Source organism: Zootermopsis nevadensis, unplaced genomic scaffold, assembly GCF_977971745.1.
Source record: "Zootermopsis nevadensis isolate Lab colony 2312 unplaced genomic scaffold, Znev_1.0 Znev_ptg000012l, whole genome shotgun sequence".
Classification (NCBI taxonomy): domain Eukaryota; kingdom Metazoa; phylum Arthropoda; class Insecta; order Blattodea; family Termopsidae; genus Zootermopsis; species Zootermopsis nevadensis.
In genome coordinates, this window is record NW_028259144.1 from 12206907 (window position 1) to 12226506 (window position 19600).

The 19600-nt window shown below is 40.1% G+C and overlaps 1 protein-coding gene across 6 annotated transcripts; it reads right to left on the minus strand.

Annotated features, from left to right (window-relative positions):
* Nucleotides 1–3748: 3748 nt before the first annotated feature.
* On the minus strand, nucleotides 3749–18342 carry LOC110833849 (kelch-like protein 10). Of its 6 annotated transcripts, none has more exons than XR_015534957.1 (11): nucleotides 18118–18334; nucleotides 15120–15298; nucleotides 13688–13939; nucleotides 12060–12339; nucleotides 10172–10408; nucleotides 9128–9300; nucleotides 8652–8821; nucleotides 7665–7826; nucleotides 4700–4840; nucleotides 4436–4568; nucleotides 4177–4316 (listed from the first exon to the last, which is right to left on the minus strand). XR_015534957.1 is itself a non-coding variant. In XM_087347911.1 (10 exons), exons 2-10 carry the CDS (start codon nucleotides 15293–15295, stop codon nucleotides 4100–4102), a joined length of 1869 nt encoding a protein of 622 aa, XP_087204037.1. In that variant the 5' UTR covers nucleotides 15296–15298; nucleotides 18248–18334; the 3' UTR covers nucleotides 3749–4099. The 6 variants fall into 6 exon arrangements, 4 of the variants coding, with proteins under 4 accessions (XP_087204037.1, XP_087204036.1, XP_087204038.1 ...); XR_015534958.1 differs by lacking the exon at nucleotides 4436–4568 and adding an exon at nucleotides 7335–7413 and having other exon boundaries at nucleotides 4201–4316; nucleotides 18118–18342; XM_087347911.1 differs by lacking the exon at nucleotides 4436–4568 and having other exon boundaries at nucleotides 3749–4316; nucleotides 4639–4840; nucleotides 18248–18334.
* Between the last annotated feature and the right edge of the window lie 1258 nt (nucleotides 18343–19600).

A 19600-nucleotide genomic window follows, 5' to 3' on the forward strand; every position in this document is an offset into this window, starting at 1 on the left:
ACAAAGTCAAGCAGAAATCGTGTGAGGCAGAGACCCGGCGTGGCACAGGCCGGGTCCGCAGAGGTTGGGTGAAGCATAGACACTGTCAGCAGAGCCGGGAGAAGCACAGAGCGAATGTGGTTGAAACTGTGTGAGGCTGATACAGTCTGGCAGAGACCGAGTCCAGGAGAAAACATTTCTGATAGGGATGGTGTATATAAAGCTTAGAAAAAATTTCGATTTGTTCAAAATTTTCGAAAAATCAAAAAACCGTGTAAATTGTCTCAAAAGCGCACAAAACCAAAATGTTTCGAAAAATTCGTAAAAAATTTCGAAGTCCGAATTTTGCAACAATCTTTTAGTTTTGTGCGCTTTTTGGGCGTTTTCCTAAATTTATTGATTTTTCGAAAATTTTGATATAATTTAAAATTTTTGTCAAAATTTTGAAAAAACTTAGAAAGGGTTATAAATGTCGTGAAAAACGAAAATAACCAAAAGTTTCGAAATTTTCCTAGAACATTTGAAGCCGGAATTTTTCAAATTTTCTTAGTTTTCTGCGCGTTTTGTACATTTTTCTTCATTTTTTAATTTTTAGAAAATTTTGAAAAATGAGATTTTTTTATAATTCTCCCCAATCGGTAGCTGCCATAACCTGTATCTAGATGACGCTGTCTCTGCTGCACCCTGTCTCTGAACGACCCGGCCTCTGCCGAATATCTGTACGAATCGTTCTGTGCCCCGACATCTAACAGGCTGCCTCTGCAAGGACCGAGTTCGACAGACGGTGAGGCACAGAACGAGTCAAGCTGAGAATGTGTGAGGCAGAGACCGGGTAAAGCACAGAGCGCGTCAAGGAGAGTCTCTATGAGAGGCTGCGCGAATTGACGGTCGGGCGTTATCGAGCGAGTACGGGCGAACGTACGTATATCAAACGTATACAATTTTTACAGTTTGCATAACGATGCCCTGACATGTTTGAGGATTAAAAATGATGAATTCGGAAGACTGTGATGGGAAGTGGTCGTGCCCAATTACAAGAACTGTTTCAGCAGTTTTTTTTAGAAGAATTAAATGTAACCTTTGTCGGGATAGTTGGCATCCAGACACAAGGAGGTACCCAATGGATTTAAACAATTCCTGCTTTGTACCCAGTCTTATGGCATACTTAGTTATCTCAGTGTAATATTGTGAGTACCGAAACTGTCTTAGCTTTTTGGTTAATCCTCCATAAACCGATTAAGGCCTTTTCTAATGCCTCAAACGGAGTAATATATCTGGGAGAGCTCTTAATTCATGAGTACATTCGAAAGCATGATTGAGTGACTGACTGCAACAAGCCTGTCTTCAAAACTTAAGGTCTGTTATTTTCATGCGTAGCTCAAGAGGTCGTTAGGAAGAGAGAAATGTCGAGAAGCACGATACAGCCATGATCACTTCATCTTCGGCAAAAAGGAGTGTTTTCAAGATACTACTTTGGAAGAGGTCTTGCCATTATTTTATGACATGAAAGTAAAGCTGACGCACTGTACGACATGAGGCGATTGTAGGGGGGGAAAGGAGGTATAGCTGTTTCTCACTCTTAACCTCTGCACCAGACAGGAGTGAGCAGTCAGCATCACGCTCCGTCCGCGCTTTACACCCGGGAGGTTAGAGGAAAAATCCTTTGCCCGCGTTTGGGGATATCATCGTGACTTGATCTAAACGACTGATGACAATGGGCACCATTGTTGTACTCTGTTGTTTAATTTCTTCTGGTTTATACTGTCTCCTTTTGAAATAATAACATTTGTTTTACCATAAATGAATTGAAATTCATAAGCGTAATCTGTTGTTACTTAACACTAATACTCTAGAGCAGTGGTATTCAACCTTTTTTGTTCGCGTACCCCCAGATATAATTTATCTTCAACTTTGTACCCCCAAAGATGTTGGTGTATAATTCAAGTTGTACATAGTAAATAATCTACATCTAAAATAAATTACATTACTGATTATTCAGTGTTTATCATAAAATAATATATACATTTTTTTTAAATTTTACGTACCTCCTAAGATGTCTTCGCGTACCCCCGGTGGTACGCGTACCCCAGGTTGAATATCATTGCTCTAGAGATATGGTGACAGTTACACCACAGATTTGACAAGGTTTTTCTCATTATCACAAAAAACAAATATGAATTGTAAATAAAGCACATCTCAGTATGTAATTTGTGTTCTTTATTTAGTTCTATTTATATCTGCATAAAGACCCAAAATTCAGAAATTGCAGAAAACTGAAAACTCTTAGGTCACAGGCTTCCTGGATATGGTGTCTGTTATGGGAGCGCACAAGCATTAAGCTTCCCTGATATCACTATTTCACAAATATTATAAATTTTCGGGAAATGTACACAAAAGAAAAATGTCACACCTGCTATTTCCACAAAGTGAACATTCTAATAACACAAGAAACTTTGATTAGATTCATATTATTTTACCATGACATTGTAGGCATATTTTCCTTACTGCCCTTGGGATCTAATTTGATGCTGTATTTCTGGTCAGAAATTAACACAAAATTTCACGGTTTTTGTAAGCTAGCTAAAAATTGAGATGTATGATGTCACTTATCTCAGAACTAATAACAGATACAAGAATCAAACACTGTGGACTTCTAAACGAGGACCCTGAAGTTGCAGCTTGATGCGTTCGTCAGATAATAGTAATGAAATAAGATAGAATTGTGGTATATTCCTTGTTTACTCAGGTTGGAAAGCTCACACACACTTGTCATTTATACCAAATATGTGTATTGACATATCATTAATAATACACTCAAAATCAGCATTGCTTTCTTCCATTTTGAATACATATTCTCATTAATGAACTTCATTCCAAATAACAAAGAACACTTTCGAGCTAATTCCACTCTACAGAGTGTCAACAAAAGGAGTAATTATTGACTACATAGACTAAATTCTAACCTGTTGTTTTCAGAAAAGTGCACATTATGCACGCATCAGCTTTTCTAACAGTCTGCCATCTAGTCTCACAAGTTAAAAATGAAAAGGCACAGTTTAAAGTATCATTAAAAGATACTTCATTACACAACTCCTTTTAATCTGTTGATGAATTTCTAATGTTCTTTTCGGTTTTCTTGTCTTTATAACTATATCTTTTTATTGTTTTTAGTATTCTGTCTGACGACAGGTCCATATGAACAGGATCCTTCCATCCTTTTCTCGGACTGGGACCTGTTCATATACGTTCTTGGCAGATGATCCAGAAGTGGTTTGCCATTGCCTTCTTCTGTGTGTGAATGGAGTAATTGTTGGGGTGCCACGGAGAAACCGGGGAAGCCCCCGGAGGAAAACTCCGTGTTGCCTAGACCAGGGCCTTGCCCAACACAAGTTATAAATTCGGGCACCGCCGGGAATCGAACCCGAGACCCCAGGATTACAAGGCCAGCGTTCTAACCGCTAGATCACCGTAGTAGGTAACTATATCTATATCTATGTAATGGGTGTATTTATTTGTAACATTTTACTGTTTTATATAAACCCCTTGCTTATTTTATGTGAAATATTTGTAATACTTTGAATTTAACTTGTGTATTATTATGACTATGTCATCTTATTAATGTATGGATTCATGGAATGTAATAAATATGGATGCGTATACTAAGGTGCAAATGTTACTCCAGATGATATACTCCAGTGACATTGATGCTAGTAAACAGTAAGTCATGGGATGAGAAATTAAATGTCCTCAAAAATTAGTACTGGAGATATATTGAGAAATATGAAATGTTTTTTTTAATATTCCAGACAGTTTATAACAACGCAAGAACAAATCTTGTCTTTAGTTCTTCTTTGACTGTTGTCTATGAAGCGTATTTTATACTTTTCTCTGCGTTATTCTTAATAAATTGGTGCAAAATAACGTACACAGCCTTTTATGGTAACACAGAACAGAGTTAAAAATCAGCAGAAGTTGTTCAGGATTGCACTTGACAGTCACTATGTTTATATGATAAACTTTCGGTAAGTCGGTCCTGAAGAAATATAACAGCGAAAAATTTACGTTGATTGTCTGTGGTAACGTAAAAAGCACATGGCCACATACACTAACAACATATAAATCAAAAATTTTCGGTGAGTCGGTAAAGAATAAATCCGAAAGCAGCTATGACTATCAAAATTAATATTCTCACAATTTCACTATTTCTGTACTTTGCACACAGCCGCTTCATTAAATTGTCTCTGTGTTTGTAGGCGTAATCGCTTGCATTCGGTAGGTTCTTGATGACACAAGTCGACGCGAAGAATCTACAAACATTCATGTTTGTCACCTTGTACCTGCAATTTTCAATAGTAAAAGTGAAAACAAACCCATTTCCATCACCCATCAGTATTATCTACTCTCAAGACAATTTTCAGCTTAACCGCCTGCTTTCATTCCATCCCCTTCCACTCACCCATTTTTCGCGCATTGTATTCAAGACCCTGAGTAAGCAGTAAGAACCTCCGAAACGTCGGCCAGTTTCTACGATACTACACGGCTCAGCATCCGCAAGATCGCGGATATTTTGACCGGAAATGATTCACTTCCTAGTGATTTTTGAAAGTAACAGTTTGTGATTATACAGTCATGAACAATCAAACAAAGAAACAAACAAACCATTTATCTTCCTTGTCGTTATAACAATTGACAACGAATATGTGCGATTCGTAATATCTACCGATGACGTAGATCATATCGTTGATCACTTCTGCGTGTAAGTCAGTTGAATAGAAGTTCATGGCAGGCATCTCGGTCCACGTGTCTTCTGCAGGGTCATACTTTTCGGTTGTGAGCTGGCCTGATGTTCTGTTCTGCCCTCCTGCTCACACACACACACATTCCGTAACAAGTCACAGTATATAAAAAAAAGCTGCCAAACGAAACTTATTCTAACACCATTAGGCGGGGCCCTTCTTGATATTTATTACTCTGTCACCTGGCCACGATATGTTTGGCCTTTATACAGCCACAAGATTCATTACCTTATTCACAAAAGTCGGTACTTGAACTCTCACATACTCTAGTTCCTTAAAAACATTTTAATATTATCCTTCCTTTTAAGGCTAAGTATCATAAGTGGTATCTTACCTTCAAGATTACCAATTACAGTAAAACCCCTCTAGTTGGACACCCCTATATATTGGACACTTTTAATTGGAACCGGCGAATATCCTATAATTTTACATGTCCACAACATCCTATATCTTGGACACCCCTTTTGTTGTAAGTTGGACAGGTTCATGCGCTTAACTTCGATGCTGTTATGGGAAACGTTTACAGTTAGTATTTTGTTGTTTTGAATTTATGACTGCTGAATGCCTTCTACCTGAGGATTTACTTATTGTTGAGGGTGTGAGACATTGAGCACATCACTGGAATGCAGTGAAAGTGTGTAGTTATTCTTTTGTTAAACACCTCACTGGAGTTTTAACTTTGTCAGTACTGTGCTTGCAACTGAGTTAAACAGTGTTAACAGAAATTGGACGGAATGCTTTCGCTCATAATCAACCAGGAATGGTTGAAAACTTATTCGGATTGCAGCGAAAATTAGAAAGAGGATGGCAAATTCCAAGATAAAAGCAAAAAAGCAGTGTCTTGTGATGGACTTTTTACAAGAAATAAGTGACATCATATGTTGAGCTAATGCCTTAAGTACAATTAAAAAAATACATTCTGAACATTTAAAATTTCATTGAGTCTGGGGTGTAATGTGCAACCATGAGAGTGGGTTTCAAAAGATTATTATTATTGTCATTAATTATTAATTCGAGCAAGCCTACAGTAGTTAGATTATGTAAGTAAATAGATTACATTGTCGGTAAACGTAAAGTATTGGTGTCCTTCCCTTTGACCTTATCCATGCAAGTTTAATTTAGTGAAAACAAAATTTGTAAAAATTTAATTTACCCTATTCATTTTTCTTATCAATAATTTCCTTTTTGTGAAGGGCTTCATAATACTCAACAATTACCACATTGTCATTACACCACAATTTGAAAGGATGATTTTCCCCTTTCCCTCTATCTTGGACACCTTTGTAAGTTGGACACATTATCGTGGAACCGCAAGTGTCCAAGTTAGAGAGGTTTTACTGTACGAGGTGCGATCGGAAAGTTTCTAGACTGCACCTATAAAAACCCGTACACTTATCTCAGGTATTAAATTCATCCATCACCCTCGAAGTAGTTCCCCTGGGAGTGAACACAACGATCCCATCGCCGCTGCCAAGCCTGGAAGCATCCCTGGAAATCTTTCTTTGTCAGCCTGTCAAGCACCATCTGCGATTCTGCCTGAATCTCTTCTATCGTCTCAAATCTCCTTCCCTTTAGCTGAATTTTCATCTTTGGGAAGAGGAAGAAGTCACACGGAGCTTAGAAAGGAAGTTGGGGTCGGTTCTTGCAAGATCTTTGAGCTCCTGACAAACGAGAAGTCGATTCTGCTTCTGGTCCTCAGACAGGGTGCGTCGCATGTGGAGTTCTTCCTTTAGAATCAGCTGACAGGTCCCATAGCCTATCCCAACAATGTCGCACAAGTCGTTGATGGTACGACGTCGATCTTCGTGAATGGCCTGCCGAATCTTCGTAACATTTTCGGGCGTTGTGCTCGAAGATGGTCGTCCAGAACGCTCGTCATCATCGACAGAGGTTCGGCCATTTTTAAAACGTGAATGCCACACAAAAGTTTGTGCACGACCCATTGCGGACTCCCCAAATGCTTGCTTTAGCATTTCATAGGTTTCCGTAGCCGTTTTGGCGAGTCTTTGGCAAAATTTGATGCACACGCCATTCCGAAATCGCAGGAGGGTCGGTGTAATGCACTACCAAAACGCTCGTAACTAAGAAACAAATGCTAATTCGATGATGCCGGCTGGCACACTGATTCACTATGAATGTAGGCCGCACCCCCTAAAGGCAGAAGCTCGTACTATATCCGGTTCGCCCGCTATTGACACAGTCTTGAAACTTTCCGATCGCATCTCGTATAACTTTCTTGATGAATGTATTTCTCGTAACTTCAATGCTTCACACTGCACAGGTCTTACCCAACAGACTTTACGCTCTTAAAATTTGTAATTCCGTAAACGGAACGAATGAATGAAATACAACGAAGAAAATCGATTCCCTTTTGCAGTGTTAATATTAGTATCAGGAAGGAACTTAAGGATCAAATAGCTGAAATATTATTTTCGTACTTGTAGCATCAGGAAATTGCGCCTGACATCTGTTTTCTGTTTCATGAAACTACGTGGGAAAAGAGCGTTCAACAACAACACAAGATGCACTGTTGAAAATGACTTTACAGAAACAACTTACGAAAAGCAAAGACTGCGAAGGGACTGCTTTAAACCATCCGCTTTTTGAGGATAACAGCACGGCAAACTGAATTCCCTTGCTAAAAGAACAAAATATTTACCTTTAAAACTGGGATTGTGTGACAAATGGAGCGTACGTTACTTGTGATACCACAAGAGATTACGCGTTGTTAGTTAGTGTTCTTTGTGGAGAATGTAATCGAAACCACGAATCGGTGTTAAAATGCTGTTCATAAAATCTCAGTCACTCAAAGAAAACCAGGAAATCATTTCAGAATAGCAAGTTCTATAAGGATAGAGGAGCATCACTCAGAATGTCCAGAATTCTCACCTAGGGCGTACAGACAGCCGTGGAAGGCGACGCAAGAGAAACTGGCACGTCGAGAAAGCATTGGTGCAACGAACGTCCATTTGTTCGTATCAGGGTCATAAACTTCCACCGAGTTTCCATATCTATGCACACCTGTAACTCCACCAGCGACGTATATGTTGTCTGTAAAAAAATTAGGTATACGACACAGACTGTACACATATTTGGTGTAGGCAGAGGCTTTAAACTGGTCCGTGCAGAGCACAAACATGAGACAATCCGTACTAAAATTTGTAGATCTATTAATGATATTTCATTTAATGCCCCCCTTGTTTCGAATGCAGACAATCAGTGTGTCAAAGGAGACGAGTTTAACTGATAAAATTTAATATAAACAGCATAACGTGCTTAAATTAATGCATAATGGAAATGAAGGTAAGTTACATCTTCTGTAAAACGATTTTTATTAAATTTGGTGCCAGAGATGTACGGTACGAGGTGCCAAGCGGTGCTCTACATTTATAATATAATGTGCTATTTACATGAGTTTACTAACTGTCTCAAAAACATATTACACCTGTATTATATGAGAGCCAGTTTGATAGTTTGATGGTTGTTTGCATTCACTCCTAGTGTACACTACAAATAGCAGAAGACGATGTACAGGGACAGCTTACAAGATCAGAAGAAACCATAACGCAATCAGATATTCAAGCCGTTGCAGTCTGTGAAATAACGTAGTACGTAGCACGGATAAAAGAATATGGGACGATGGAGTGAGGGAAATTAAGTTCAAGAGCGAAGAGGAATGCCTTGATGATGAAGGCATAAAGTTCGTCTGAAACGTCGGCAGAAGTCAAACGACGGCCATCTTCGTACTCGCCACCGTAGGAACCTCAAATCCTGCGAATCCTTCAACCGTTCTTGCGTTGTTACACGCGGACAGACAGACTGACGCCTCGCATTCTACACTATTTCACGCATTTCTGTGTCACAGGATTTACGTACCATTCAGTACAGCCGCACTTGCACTGCGTCGCTCTCTGTTCATGGGAGCGATCCACGACCACTGGTTCGTCTTGCAGTCGTATGTTTCCGCCGTTTTAAGACGCAGACGACCATCTAAGCCGCCCATGGCGTAAACTGCACCTCGCAGAACTGCCACACTTAAACAGCGTCTGAAACGATAAGAAGTACACGCTCTGTTATGCTCATTTATTGTTGATTCGGATGCATTTCCTCTCGCAGAACGCAATTGTTCGCTTCTCATTGTATCATAATTCAAAAAAATTAACAAACAAATTGTATTCTTAAAACCAACATTGTCATAAAAGTCCTTCTACCTTTGCACGATGCTCCTGTATGTGATTGGTACAATATTACATTCCCTGCCCACATTTATATCTTGACCAAAGGAGCGACTATCAGTTTTTGAGGAAGGACTCTGCTCCAAGGAGTTCCTTAGTTAGCAAGCTGCATCTTACCTCCAGACATTCATAGGCGCCACCTCGCGGCATGTCTTCGTAACAGCGTTGAAGCACTGGCATGAGCTTAAACCTTCAGAGCTGTGGTTGATACCACCGATGATGTAAATGTCGAAACCAACTACTGCCGTGCCATGGTTGGCTCGCGGACAGATCGAGTCGACGCCCTCCACCTGCAGGAACGATAGGTTATGGCTTTATGTTTCTTTGGGTCATTTGGTTTACTAAAGTGAAGTTGTTATATTAGAGTCCAAGCAACCAAACCACCACCGGAGCGAAGGAACAACCCCCAACAGTCGACCGAAATTGCTATACCGTGGTGGTGGCCTGGCCTACCGCACTCGACAAAGACCGTGAGAAATTTACTTGGAGCAATGGTGGAATTATGAGAGACGGTGGAAAGATGGAAACCCAAAGAGAAGCTCAAACATTACCAGTGCTCTCGTCAAGTACGACAAATGTACGATTTCTGATCTACAGCTGACTTTTCAGGTTCGTGCGATGGTAAAGACAGATGTTGGTGTTTTGGGTTTTATCGACACAAAGCTGGAGGCAGTACGTCCCCCACCCCACACCAAACAGTGTGTCAGCCTTCTAATTCACGAGGCGTTACCACGCAGATGGGCAACATCGACATTGATCAGAACTTCATTTAATACGTTGAAATCCACTGACGATCAACGAAGACTTCATTTCACGTGTAAGATCAGCAGACAGGTTGCCATGACAGTTGATGTAGGACGCTTGTTGTAAATGGTATTTAAGGCAAACTTCGTATCCTTCGTCGATTCCTATTAGAACTTACATTGAACATGAGACTCAGCCAGCACCTGTGGAATTTATGTATTTATTCTTTTTAATTCAAGTCTTTGGAGCTTCTCTTAAAAAAGGGTTCACTGCAATGGAAATAAACGAACACGATATAAAGAGGTCTTGTGATTAAGCAATTACTTATTAAAAATACACAAAAAAGGAAGAAAAGTAATTTTTCTCGGAGGCGTCATTCAACAGGGCACGATAAGAGTAGAAATGCGTGCAACTCACCACACTCCACCCGTCTGCTCGTGCGTCGTACGCTTCGATCAAATCTGTTGGCCTTCCGTCACAACGCCCACCAATAGCAAAAAGAATGTCCTGTGGGATTCGCGGGCGGGCAATCCTTGGTGTCACGAATTCCTTGCCTTCCTTCGTCATCATTTCTGGGTAGCGCCGAAACGCGAGCGTCTCAGAGATCAATGGTCTGCATCCATCATTATCCTTCACGTATGGGTGATTTGATACCTGTTGAACAGTTCAATGTGGACCTTGTAATCTCCATTGCAGAGGACACAAGAAATTCATACATAATTTGGATGGGAACTCACCGAAATAGACTATGGTATATACAAGAAAATATGTTTTTTGGTTCATGTAACGACGTTCTTAACAAATGCACATGTTGTGGAGAGAAGCGAAATCAAGGTTAAATCGATCTTAGAGAAATGTATTGAAATGTGTTTCAACCGAAAGTTAAATGCTTCAGCAAAGGTTGCATTTTGAGTTACATTCAAAAATTGTGATTTATTTCTCGTCTCTCCAGTTCGAGATGCACGCCGCGATTACCACATTCTTTTGGATTCGATAACTTTAATTAGTCGTCAAAATTACGCAGCACCGAAAGATAATTATGACAATTAGTTGCTTCGATTTTCAAGGGTGGCAACCTCCTGCATGCTGATGGTTGTGTTGAAGGCTCGCCGACACAACAGCGTGTGATTATGGGCTCGATGTCTATTAAGAGCCATTGCATGTTTCGATCTTAATTAGTCATCATCAGGTGCTTCTCTTTAAGTGATCGAAACCAGTGGATACGAATGCTAAATTGTAAAGACATTTGCTGCAGGTAACATTTTTCTTGAATCCGTGCGATTGTTTCACACGTATTCGTAAGAGGTGAGTGGCTGCAAGCACAGGACATTTGACCTTGAGTAGAAAAACTTTGTCTCTCGGGTTAAAGCGCTTGATGAAATGGAAGAAGGAATATAATAAGTTGTACGGCTGCTTCGTGAAATGACGGTTAAAATATTAGAATATTGAAGCTGTCTATGAGTTTGACGCCCCTGGGGTAATTTACTCTTGGAGGAAATACGAAGCTATCTTGCTGCACTTTTCGGATATCTGTTGTCCCTATGTGGTCAATCAGCTGAGGATTATCACGCTGAAGTGATCTCGGGTTGACTATATATATCGTCGGATATGCGTGAAATTGTTATAGCAGCTAAAATACGCTCTTATGGCAGTGGGATCTTTGGTTAATGCAAATCGTGAGCCTTTTTCTTCGTCACGTGTAAGCTCGTCTGTTGTCCGCAGTTCTAGCTCGAGAACGTCTAAACGGATGTTCATTAGATTTAATACTGATAAGCTCTAACAGAATCTGTTGCCACATTCCAATTCTGGTTAAAATCTTACAATAACATCGGGAAAATTACACAATGATTTTAATGCCTTATTCCGCGCAAAATTTGCTGCGTAAGAAATCCCCAGGTTGCCTAGTTACTATGGTTACAATAACTATCTGTGGAATTCCGCTGGTAACACGCTCGCACATAAGTGTGTGTGTGTGCAAAACAAATATTCGATTCGTCCTTTTATGCAGATATGTGTTTGGAGTTAATAATAGTCTTTTATCCATCATCTGTAAGTTTGACATTCCGTCTGCGCTACAATATTTGATTACAGTCTCAGCGTTTATTAAGTTCCATTACATGTTTCTGTTCAACTACAGCATTCCACCGTTTACTACATTCAAACGTCCACTCAGCTTGAATAGAAAAATCCTCCAACAGATAAATCACATTTTCTACTTAATTAGTTACGAATTGCGTGTGAAAACGGAATTGAAAATGCAGGCTTCAGTTCCCATAAACATCCACGATTTCAGGGGCATACTGACCGTCTCCAGGAAAAATTCTGCGTCAAGTAGTCCCAGTCTGACGCCCTTCAAAAGGTCCGCGATGTGGCCTTTCCTGTTGTCCGGGTCGTGGTTGATCCACCGGAGAATGCACTCCCACACAACTTTCTCGTCCTCCACGACCAGTTCGTCGGACTCGATTATCGCTTGCAGCTCCTCTACAGGCAGTTCCAGCAGTTCTTTGCTCTGCTGAGACACTTCCACGAAGTGGTACAGTAGGAAGCGACGAGCTTCGGTCTCAAGGTCGGCGCATAAGTGAAACCTGCGACAGCGAGGGTAAGAGCCGACTCAGAATCTATCTCCTTCGAACTCTGACACATTCAAACGCTGCAGCAAGAACTGGATTCTCAAGCATTTGCACACCACAGTATTTCGCCTGCAGTTTTTACCTTAGCCCTTTGAAGCCCGAATGAGTGAGACTGAGAGCAGGCACGTGGAGAGGCAACGATGAGAGACGCTCCGTGTAACAGGGGCAAAATAGAATGTTTTCGGCTCTGAAGGTTCCCAGGCAATGCTCGCTCGTCCTCGTGATAAAGTTAAGTGAAGAAGGCAGTGAGATGAGAAGTGTAGAATTTTTAATTCTGGCATTAACCTTGGCGAAACGACGTTGTGTTAACTCTGTGTGTTAATCCAGTGAAATCTCGTTTAACCGGACTATATGGGGGGAACCACGGGTCGGATAAGCCGATAAGTCGGATGAGAGAGGGAAAGGGGGACGTGTTCATGGATATGAACAAATACATAGAGATTCAATACAGATTTTCTTCGTCGGCGGATGAAGCGGGCGTTTCGCACGCACAAGTCGACTGCAAAAATCACTCGTGGGCGCTGTTCGAGGGAGTCCCTGTATTAAAATAGTGAATTTATTAGTCGTTATGATCATCGGATGAAGTGGAGGTTCTGGTGTGATTCTTCCAATGTCAGTTGATTTGCTTATCATGTTGTCCTGAACAAGAAGGGTAGGGGTTCAGCTTCTCCGGGGACCAGCATGTTGTTTTTTGTCTTTGCCCGATAATAACCAATACACTAAATGTCCAGAAGTGTTCATAATAATCAGCAAAATCTGGGTGTTGAGGTTAGATCAATGAACTGTACCGCGTGGACATCGCTTTAAACACTCTCGCCGGTGGAAACCGATCGCAACCGATCTGGTTGAAATTCGGTCGCTTAATGCGGTAATCGGATAACCGAGGGTCGGTTAACAGAGGTTTTGCTGTATGCAGAAAGATGTGGGACTGAATGTTGATTTTGATATTGGGAGGATTATGTAAGAAGCAAGGAATGCCGCAGAGAAAGAAAGAAAGAAGAAAAGGAATTCAAGAGGAAGACACAGATAATTGTAACCCTGCGAATCACGTTCTACTTGGTGAAATTAGTCATCTGCTGGTCATAATGACGATGAAAACAATTCAGTTAAATCAGAATATTTGAATTACAGACACATTAATAACAAACTGCCAACAGCCCTGACCTACAACGCATTATAATCTGCCCAGTCCTCAGTCAGAGGGTTTAATCTCCGACCCGGCACTTGGCTCTCTTGAGTAAAGCTGCTTCGCTCCAGCGACGAAGGCCGGCGTCACAGCAAATGACAAATGAACATCAATTACCTTGCGAAATGCATGATGTCGATACAGTTGTCGACGTCCGTCGCGTCCTTGAGGAAGTCGCAGCAGAGTTTATTAAGGTCAAGAATACACAAGTATTCAGCCGCCACGAGCAGCTGACGCACGTTGTCCGAGCGGATGTCCACCTTCCCCACATAAACAAAATCCAGTATCTGGATCATCATGTCAGAGCTGACTCCGTGGAGGAGAATATCAGTCTCCTCTATGGTGTGCAGTGTTGTCGTGAAGAGGTTTCTGAAACGTCACGAAGCAGTCGTCGATTTGGAGAAACGGCGAGCAGAAAATTACAAGCCATGCGCATAAACTTTAAGTTTTTATAACTCATGCAGCTTAATAAGAGTATCCTTTTGTCAGTGTGGTGGATGAACTTTTGTTACCTGAATACTTCAAAAACTCCCAGAATGTGTACTAATGGGAACAGATTAACTGCGAGAGTGTTAAGAGCGTGCGTAGACTTAACAGAATATAACTTACAAATCGGATAGCAAGCAGTGAACACATGTGCTATAGAATGGTCACCTCGTTTCTTACATATATTTCACTCCTTCAAGAGATATCTGAGGTTGTAACAACTACTACAGGAATTTTAATGCCAACCAGCAAATTAACACAAATATTTCAACATTCATCGCAGGCTGTACATTGCACTGATTGGTCACTTCGTAATATGAAATCTATTTTTTCTGTCAAAACAGTTTCTCGACAATAAACAACTTAAAAGAAAAGCCAATGTTTCTACGCGTCCTTTAAATAGTGATCACCAACCAGCAAACAATTTCCTATTGCAAGACAAACAGAAAGATTTAATTGTCGGAAAACTGAAAGAGGGGCACAGCTTGTAACATGACGTGAGAAACATCTGTTGGAAAACAGAAACAATGGTTCACGGTTATAATTAATTTCTCATTTCAAGAATGCACGGCATCTTCATTTAAAACACACATGCACAAATTCTCGAACGATTCTCTCCTACCAATGAAACATTCCTCGCGAAGTTCTTTGTTACAGATTATTATTTTCAGGCAGAGCAACACACAGCAGCTTTCAATGTTCCGGACAATGGCGTGACGAAGGTGCATTGCCAACTTGCTTCTGGACTTTGTCAGTCGTCATTATGTATTAAAACAAGGAAGTTTTCGAAACGGATTCTAATTCTCCCTCCAGATCGATTGACTGTCACCTTGGTACAACCGCACTTAAAAATTAGTACACAAAACCACGTCTGTCTTCTGGGATGTTACGTCGTGTAGTCTCGTGGATATTATCGGATGTTTCAGAGGTGCTTATTGCCTCCATCATCAAGGAAACTCAGTTTCTATGGCGCAACACTCAAAAGACATTAGTCTTCTTCCTCACCGCCTTTATTATGTCCTTATTTCACATGTTAATCAACCGCGTCAGTTAATAAACAAACCTGAAATATTCGCTGGACATGGAGAGAATCACTCTGTGGACTCGAAAGACTCCACCATCGTCCAACCTCAACACTGCGTCACATAACAGGTTCTTCTCTCTCAGCTCATTCAGTGGGACCAATGCTTCGGTGCGTGTGAGCCTGCCGCCATCTTGAGAACTTTGGTTTGGCTCCATCTCCTGAAAAGACAGTCCATCGCTATTAAACGTTTTTCTTCATACTGACACGTGTGGACATCAAATGAGAGTGACTGAGAGGGAACATGGTATTCAGAAGAATATCTGTTCATGTGGGAGGGTTACTGACAAGGGAATCATGGGAACTTATAGGTCTCTTCACTAATTAAAAAATTGTAGGCAGTCAGATCAGGGGTGATGAGATGGACGAGGCATGTAGTACACATGGCAGAGACAAGAAGTGCACCTATTTAATCGGAAGACCTGAAGCGAAAAGGTCATTAGAGCGTCCTATGCGTTTCTATGATAATATTAAAATGGATCTTAGAGACGTGGGGAATGAAGATGTGGCTTGTGGATGTGGCTTAGAGGCGGGGTCTTATAAACACTGACATGAAACTTCATGTTTCATAAAGGGCGAGACATTTGATAACCTAGGCTACTGTTAGATTCTCAAGAAGGACTTCGGCTCCATGGAATCAGTTTGTATCTTTGTTACAGAAATGTCTGTTGAGATCCAACATTAAATGACAAAGCTGTAAATGTGACATATAACTAAATAACTAACTAACAAACAAACTATCTAGACGGCTTACGGAACCAGACGTTTCATCACCGAACTAACCAAAGCCCTCAACCAGACCCTGCCTTGGGCCAACAAAATCCAGTCTCCTTCAACTCCTATCTCCGATAGATCCCGCCTGACATTATCCTTCCATCTACGTCTAGGTCTCCCCAGCGGCCTCTTCTCCTCAGGCTTTCCAAAAATACATGGTGCACACCTCTCGCCCCATCCATGCACTCCACATGCCCCGCCCATCTCACTCTTCTTGGCTTAATCACCCTGAAGATGTGACTGATATAGGCAATATTAAATTATGTCGCATGTTTGTCATTACTCGCATAAAGTTAAATCTTCTTATATGTAAACTACGTACCTAGATATTAACTATAAAATATCAATGCAATCTATAAAGTCTTAGATGCCTCTACTCTGGTGAATCGATTTAAAAAAGTGATAGTGGAACCACGGTTCCGGAGAATTTGATGTAAATACGTCTATACGGTAAGGAAGTTTATATATTGGCTTTATTCTAATTATTTCCTTTATACATGCTTCACAATTGAGATAAGTTTGATTAAGACTTTGCTTAATCAACTTGAATTAGTTACGCTTAAGATGGGTCTGTGGTAGCTGAATGTAATGTAATGAAATATAATGTAAGGTAATGTAATGTAAGGTAATGTAATGTAAGGTAAGATAATGTAAGGTAAGGTAACGTAAGGTAATGTAATGTGGTAGCTGAATGTAATGTGATGAAATGTAAGGTAAGGTAAGGTAATGTAATGAAATGTTTTATAGGTAACAACAATGCCGAGTAAACAGATGACGTTTCCTAGGTAACAAAATACCGAATAAATAGATGTTCCTTAGGTAACAATTATTGTCGATTTGTTGATAAACAGATGAAGTTTCCTAGGTAACCATTGTAGGTAACAATAATGCCGAGTAAACAATTGACGTTTCCAAGGTAACATAACAATGCAGTTACACTTTTTCGTTTCACTTTTTGCCGAATGACACTGACCCGAAAATATAGAAGTATTTACGTCAAAAAATACGACAAAAATATGCCATAGAAATTATGTGACCTTTGATGCAGAACCAGACAGTTAATAAATAAATGTTGGAAAATTAAGGCTACGCCTTCCATAAACATAAATATTTCGAGCTCTTCTCTCTCTGTAGAACTAAAAGTGCTTAAGAACTTCCATGAATAAGGACTTGCCTGCCTAAGTTACACATTCATATACACTACAAGCACAAAATGTAATTTAAATTTATCAAATGAACGCGAGAATTACAGTTGGGCACAGTCACAAAAGTTGTTCGTTGTTCTAACGCATGCATAGTTCAGGCCTACATCACGGTACTCATACACTGCAATGTGCAAGATATTCTATGAAATGTTGATTGGAACTTGGCTTGTCAAAGGCTAGCCCACTTCCTTTACTGAACCAGAAAGTTCATCATCGTGTTCAAAAAGCCCGCCACCGGGGTGTATTCTAAGCCAGTCTCACCCAGTACGCTCCACCGAGTCCCATCTCCCTAAGGTCTATCTTAAAGTTATCCTCCCACCTTTGCCGAGGTCTTCCCAGGGGCCTCCTCCCTTCAGGCCACCCAAGCAATAACTTGTCAACTCCCCTCCCTGCCCACATCAACCTAACAACATCGGGTGAGGAGCACAGGCCGTGGATCTCGTCATGAACTTTTCTCAATGATCTGTCCCACTCCCGTTTTGGGTCCAAATATCTTCCTCAACACTCTGTTATCAGAGACCCTAAGTCTATGTTCCTCCCTCAAAGTGAAAGATCACGTTTTGCACCCATAAATATTTTGCACTCAATAATAGCAAGCATTCGCCGAATATAATCTGCTGTTGTGGGGAGATAATAAGAGGGAGATTCGTCGACAATTAGGCTTGTAAAAAAAAAATCTTCACAGTTTCCTAAATCGCTTTGATATTGTCAATGTATCAACAGATATAAAGTGTTAGAATTATTATTCAGAATATATACCACACTTCTTAGCATCCTTATAACTACTAAACACGTTTTATTCCTTTAAAATTGTAAAATGTTAATTGCCTACTGGAATATTATTTTACTATCAATGATGCCGTGAACAAACAGAAGTCAATGCAATATTACTTGAAATTGTGTTAGAAAGACGACAAGCCTAATTCTCTTACACTAGATCACAAATGCAGATGAAAACATGTAAATGTGGTAAGCTATAATAATAAATAGGAACCCCTTACCTCAAACTTTTTTCAATAGTAAGAGACCTCAATGTCCACCGGCAATGATCAATTTAATCAAAAATAAAATGGAGAGATTGGAGGGCAGTATCACAGATTCCTTAAATTGATATTCTAAAAAGTTTCTTACAGCACAAAATTGTCTAGTCTACGACGCACTTCTTCAACAAGCGATTCACAGGTCAGCTCTTTCCACAATAACAAAGCGGATTGTTGACGGCAACAATGAAACACAATAATGCCGACTAAACAGATGACGTAACAATTAGTTTCTTAGGTAAAGGAAAGGAGTGCAATACGGTTCATTCAGGCTATTACACTGCATACATAATAAATGAGAAAAGAGCCTAATGGCATGCTCAACCAATATTGTTGCAGGGTTGGTTTAGAAATTCCAATGTTTTTTCTTGCATTGTTATACAAGCAAGTAAAGTAAAGTAAAGTTTGTCCCACTACGTGCCGTATAGGCGCCTGGGGTGAGTGGAGGTATAGCTCCTCTCTTCCTTGACCTCAGCACTAGATGGGGGTGAGTGGTCAGCATCACACCCCGGCCGGCTTTACCCCCGGGAAAGGACCCGGTCGTCAAGCCTATAGCTAGTCACTCCGGTAATTCAATTCTAAAGGGTCCTGACAATGGTGGATTACACTTAAAATTTAAGCACCATTCCAGTAATTACAATAGATTTGGTGCTTTTGAGTGCAAATTACTGGAAATTATTTTGTACTGAAATACAAGAACAAGCATCATTTTATGTGTAAATATGAAGGAGGAACTTGAAATTAGTCTGATTTTTTATGATGTGCACTGCATGTGTATATGTACAAAATATGTTAAATGCAATCTGGAATGAATGTACTGATTCTGAATACAGAACTAAACAAAGAAAAAGTACACAGACACAATGATAAATCAGACAGTTAATTCACAGTGAACTCTTGCAAGCCCCCAAGCTTTCTCAGCTTGTCTTTGGAGAACATACGTGATACATTTTTCTGCAGTTCACATAAAAGGATCAATGTTTCCATGAGCTAACTTGTAACTGCATTATATATTTTACTATAAATTATATTATATTGTCACATCTTGCTGTAGAACATCATCTTGATTCCATTTTTGGTAGATACTGTTGTGATGTATTAATATCCTAGTTTTCTAAATAAATATGAAAACAAATTCAGAGAAAATCTCAAAGTTCTTGGACATACAACATAAAAATTGATTGCATGTAAGTTGTGATGCATGACAATAAACATTAAGTGAATTTCTAATATGATGCAGTTATGGTAAGACAGGTCATATGCCCTAAAATGTTTAACGTGATACAAACATATTCAGACATATCCATTTTGGTTATGGTTGCCAGTCTTATTAGATTTTGTTCAATGAACATTACAACTTCAAGGTAGATGTAGCGAGGCCAACCCACAGAAATAAAGCAACCAGAAAATTGTTCTACTTTAGAAATAATAAGGAAATTAATTA

Coding starts and splice junctions, on each gene's coding strand:
- LOC110833849 (XM_087347911.1), bottom strand. CDS start 15,295: ATGGAGCCAAACCAAAGTTCTCAAGATGGCGGCAGGCTCACACGCACC. Junction 13,940..15,119: donor ATGTCCAGCGAATATTTCAG/GTTTGTTTATTA, acceptor GTGACGTTTCAG/AAACCTCTTCACGACAACAC. Junction 4,841..7,664: donor CGGCTGTCTGTACGCCCTAG/GTGAGAATTCTG, acceptor GTGTGTGAGCAG/GAGGGCAGAACAGAACATCA.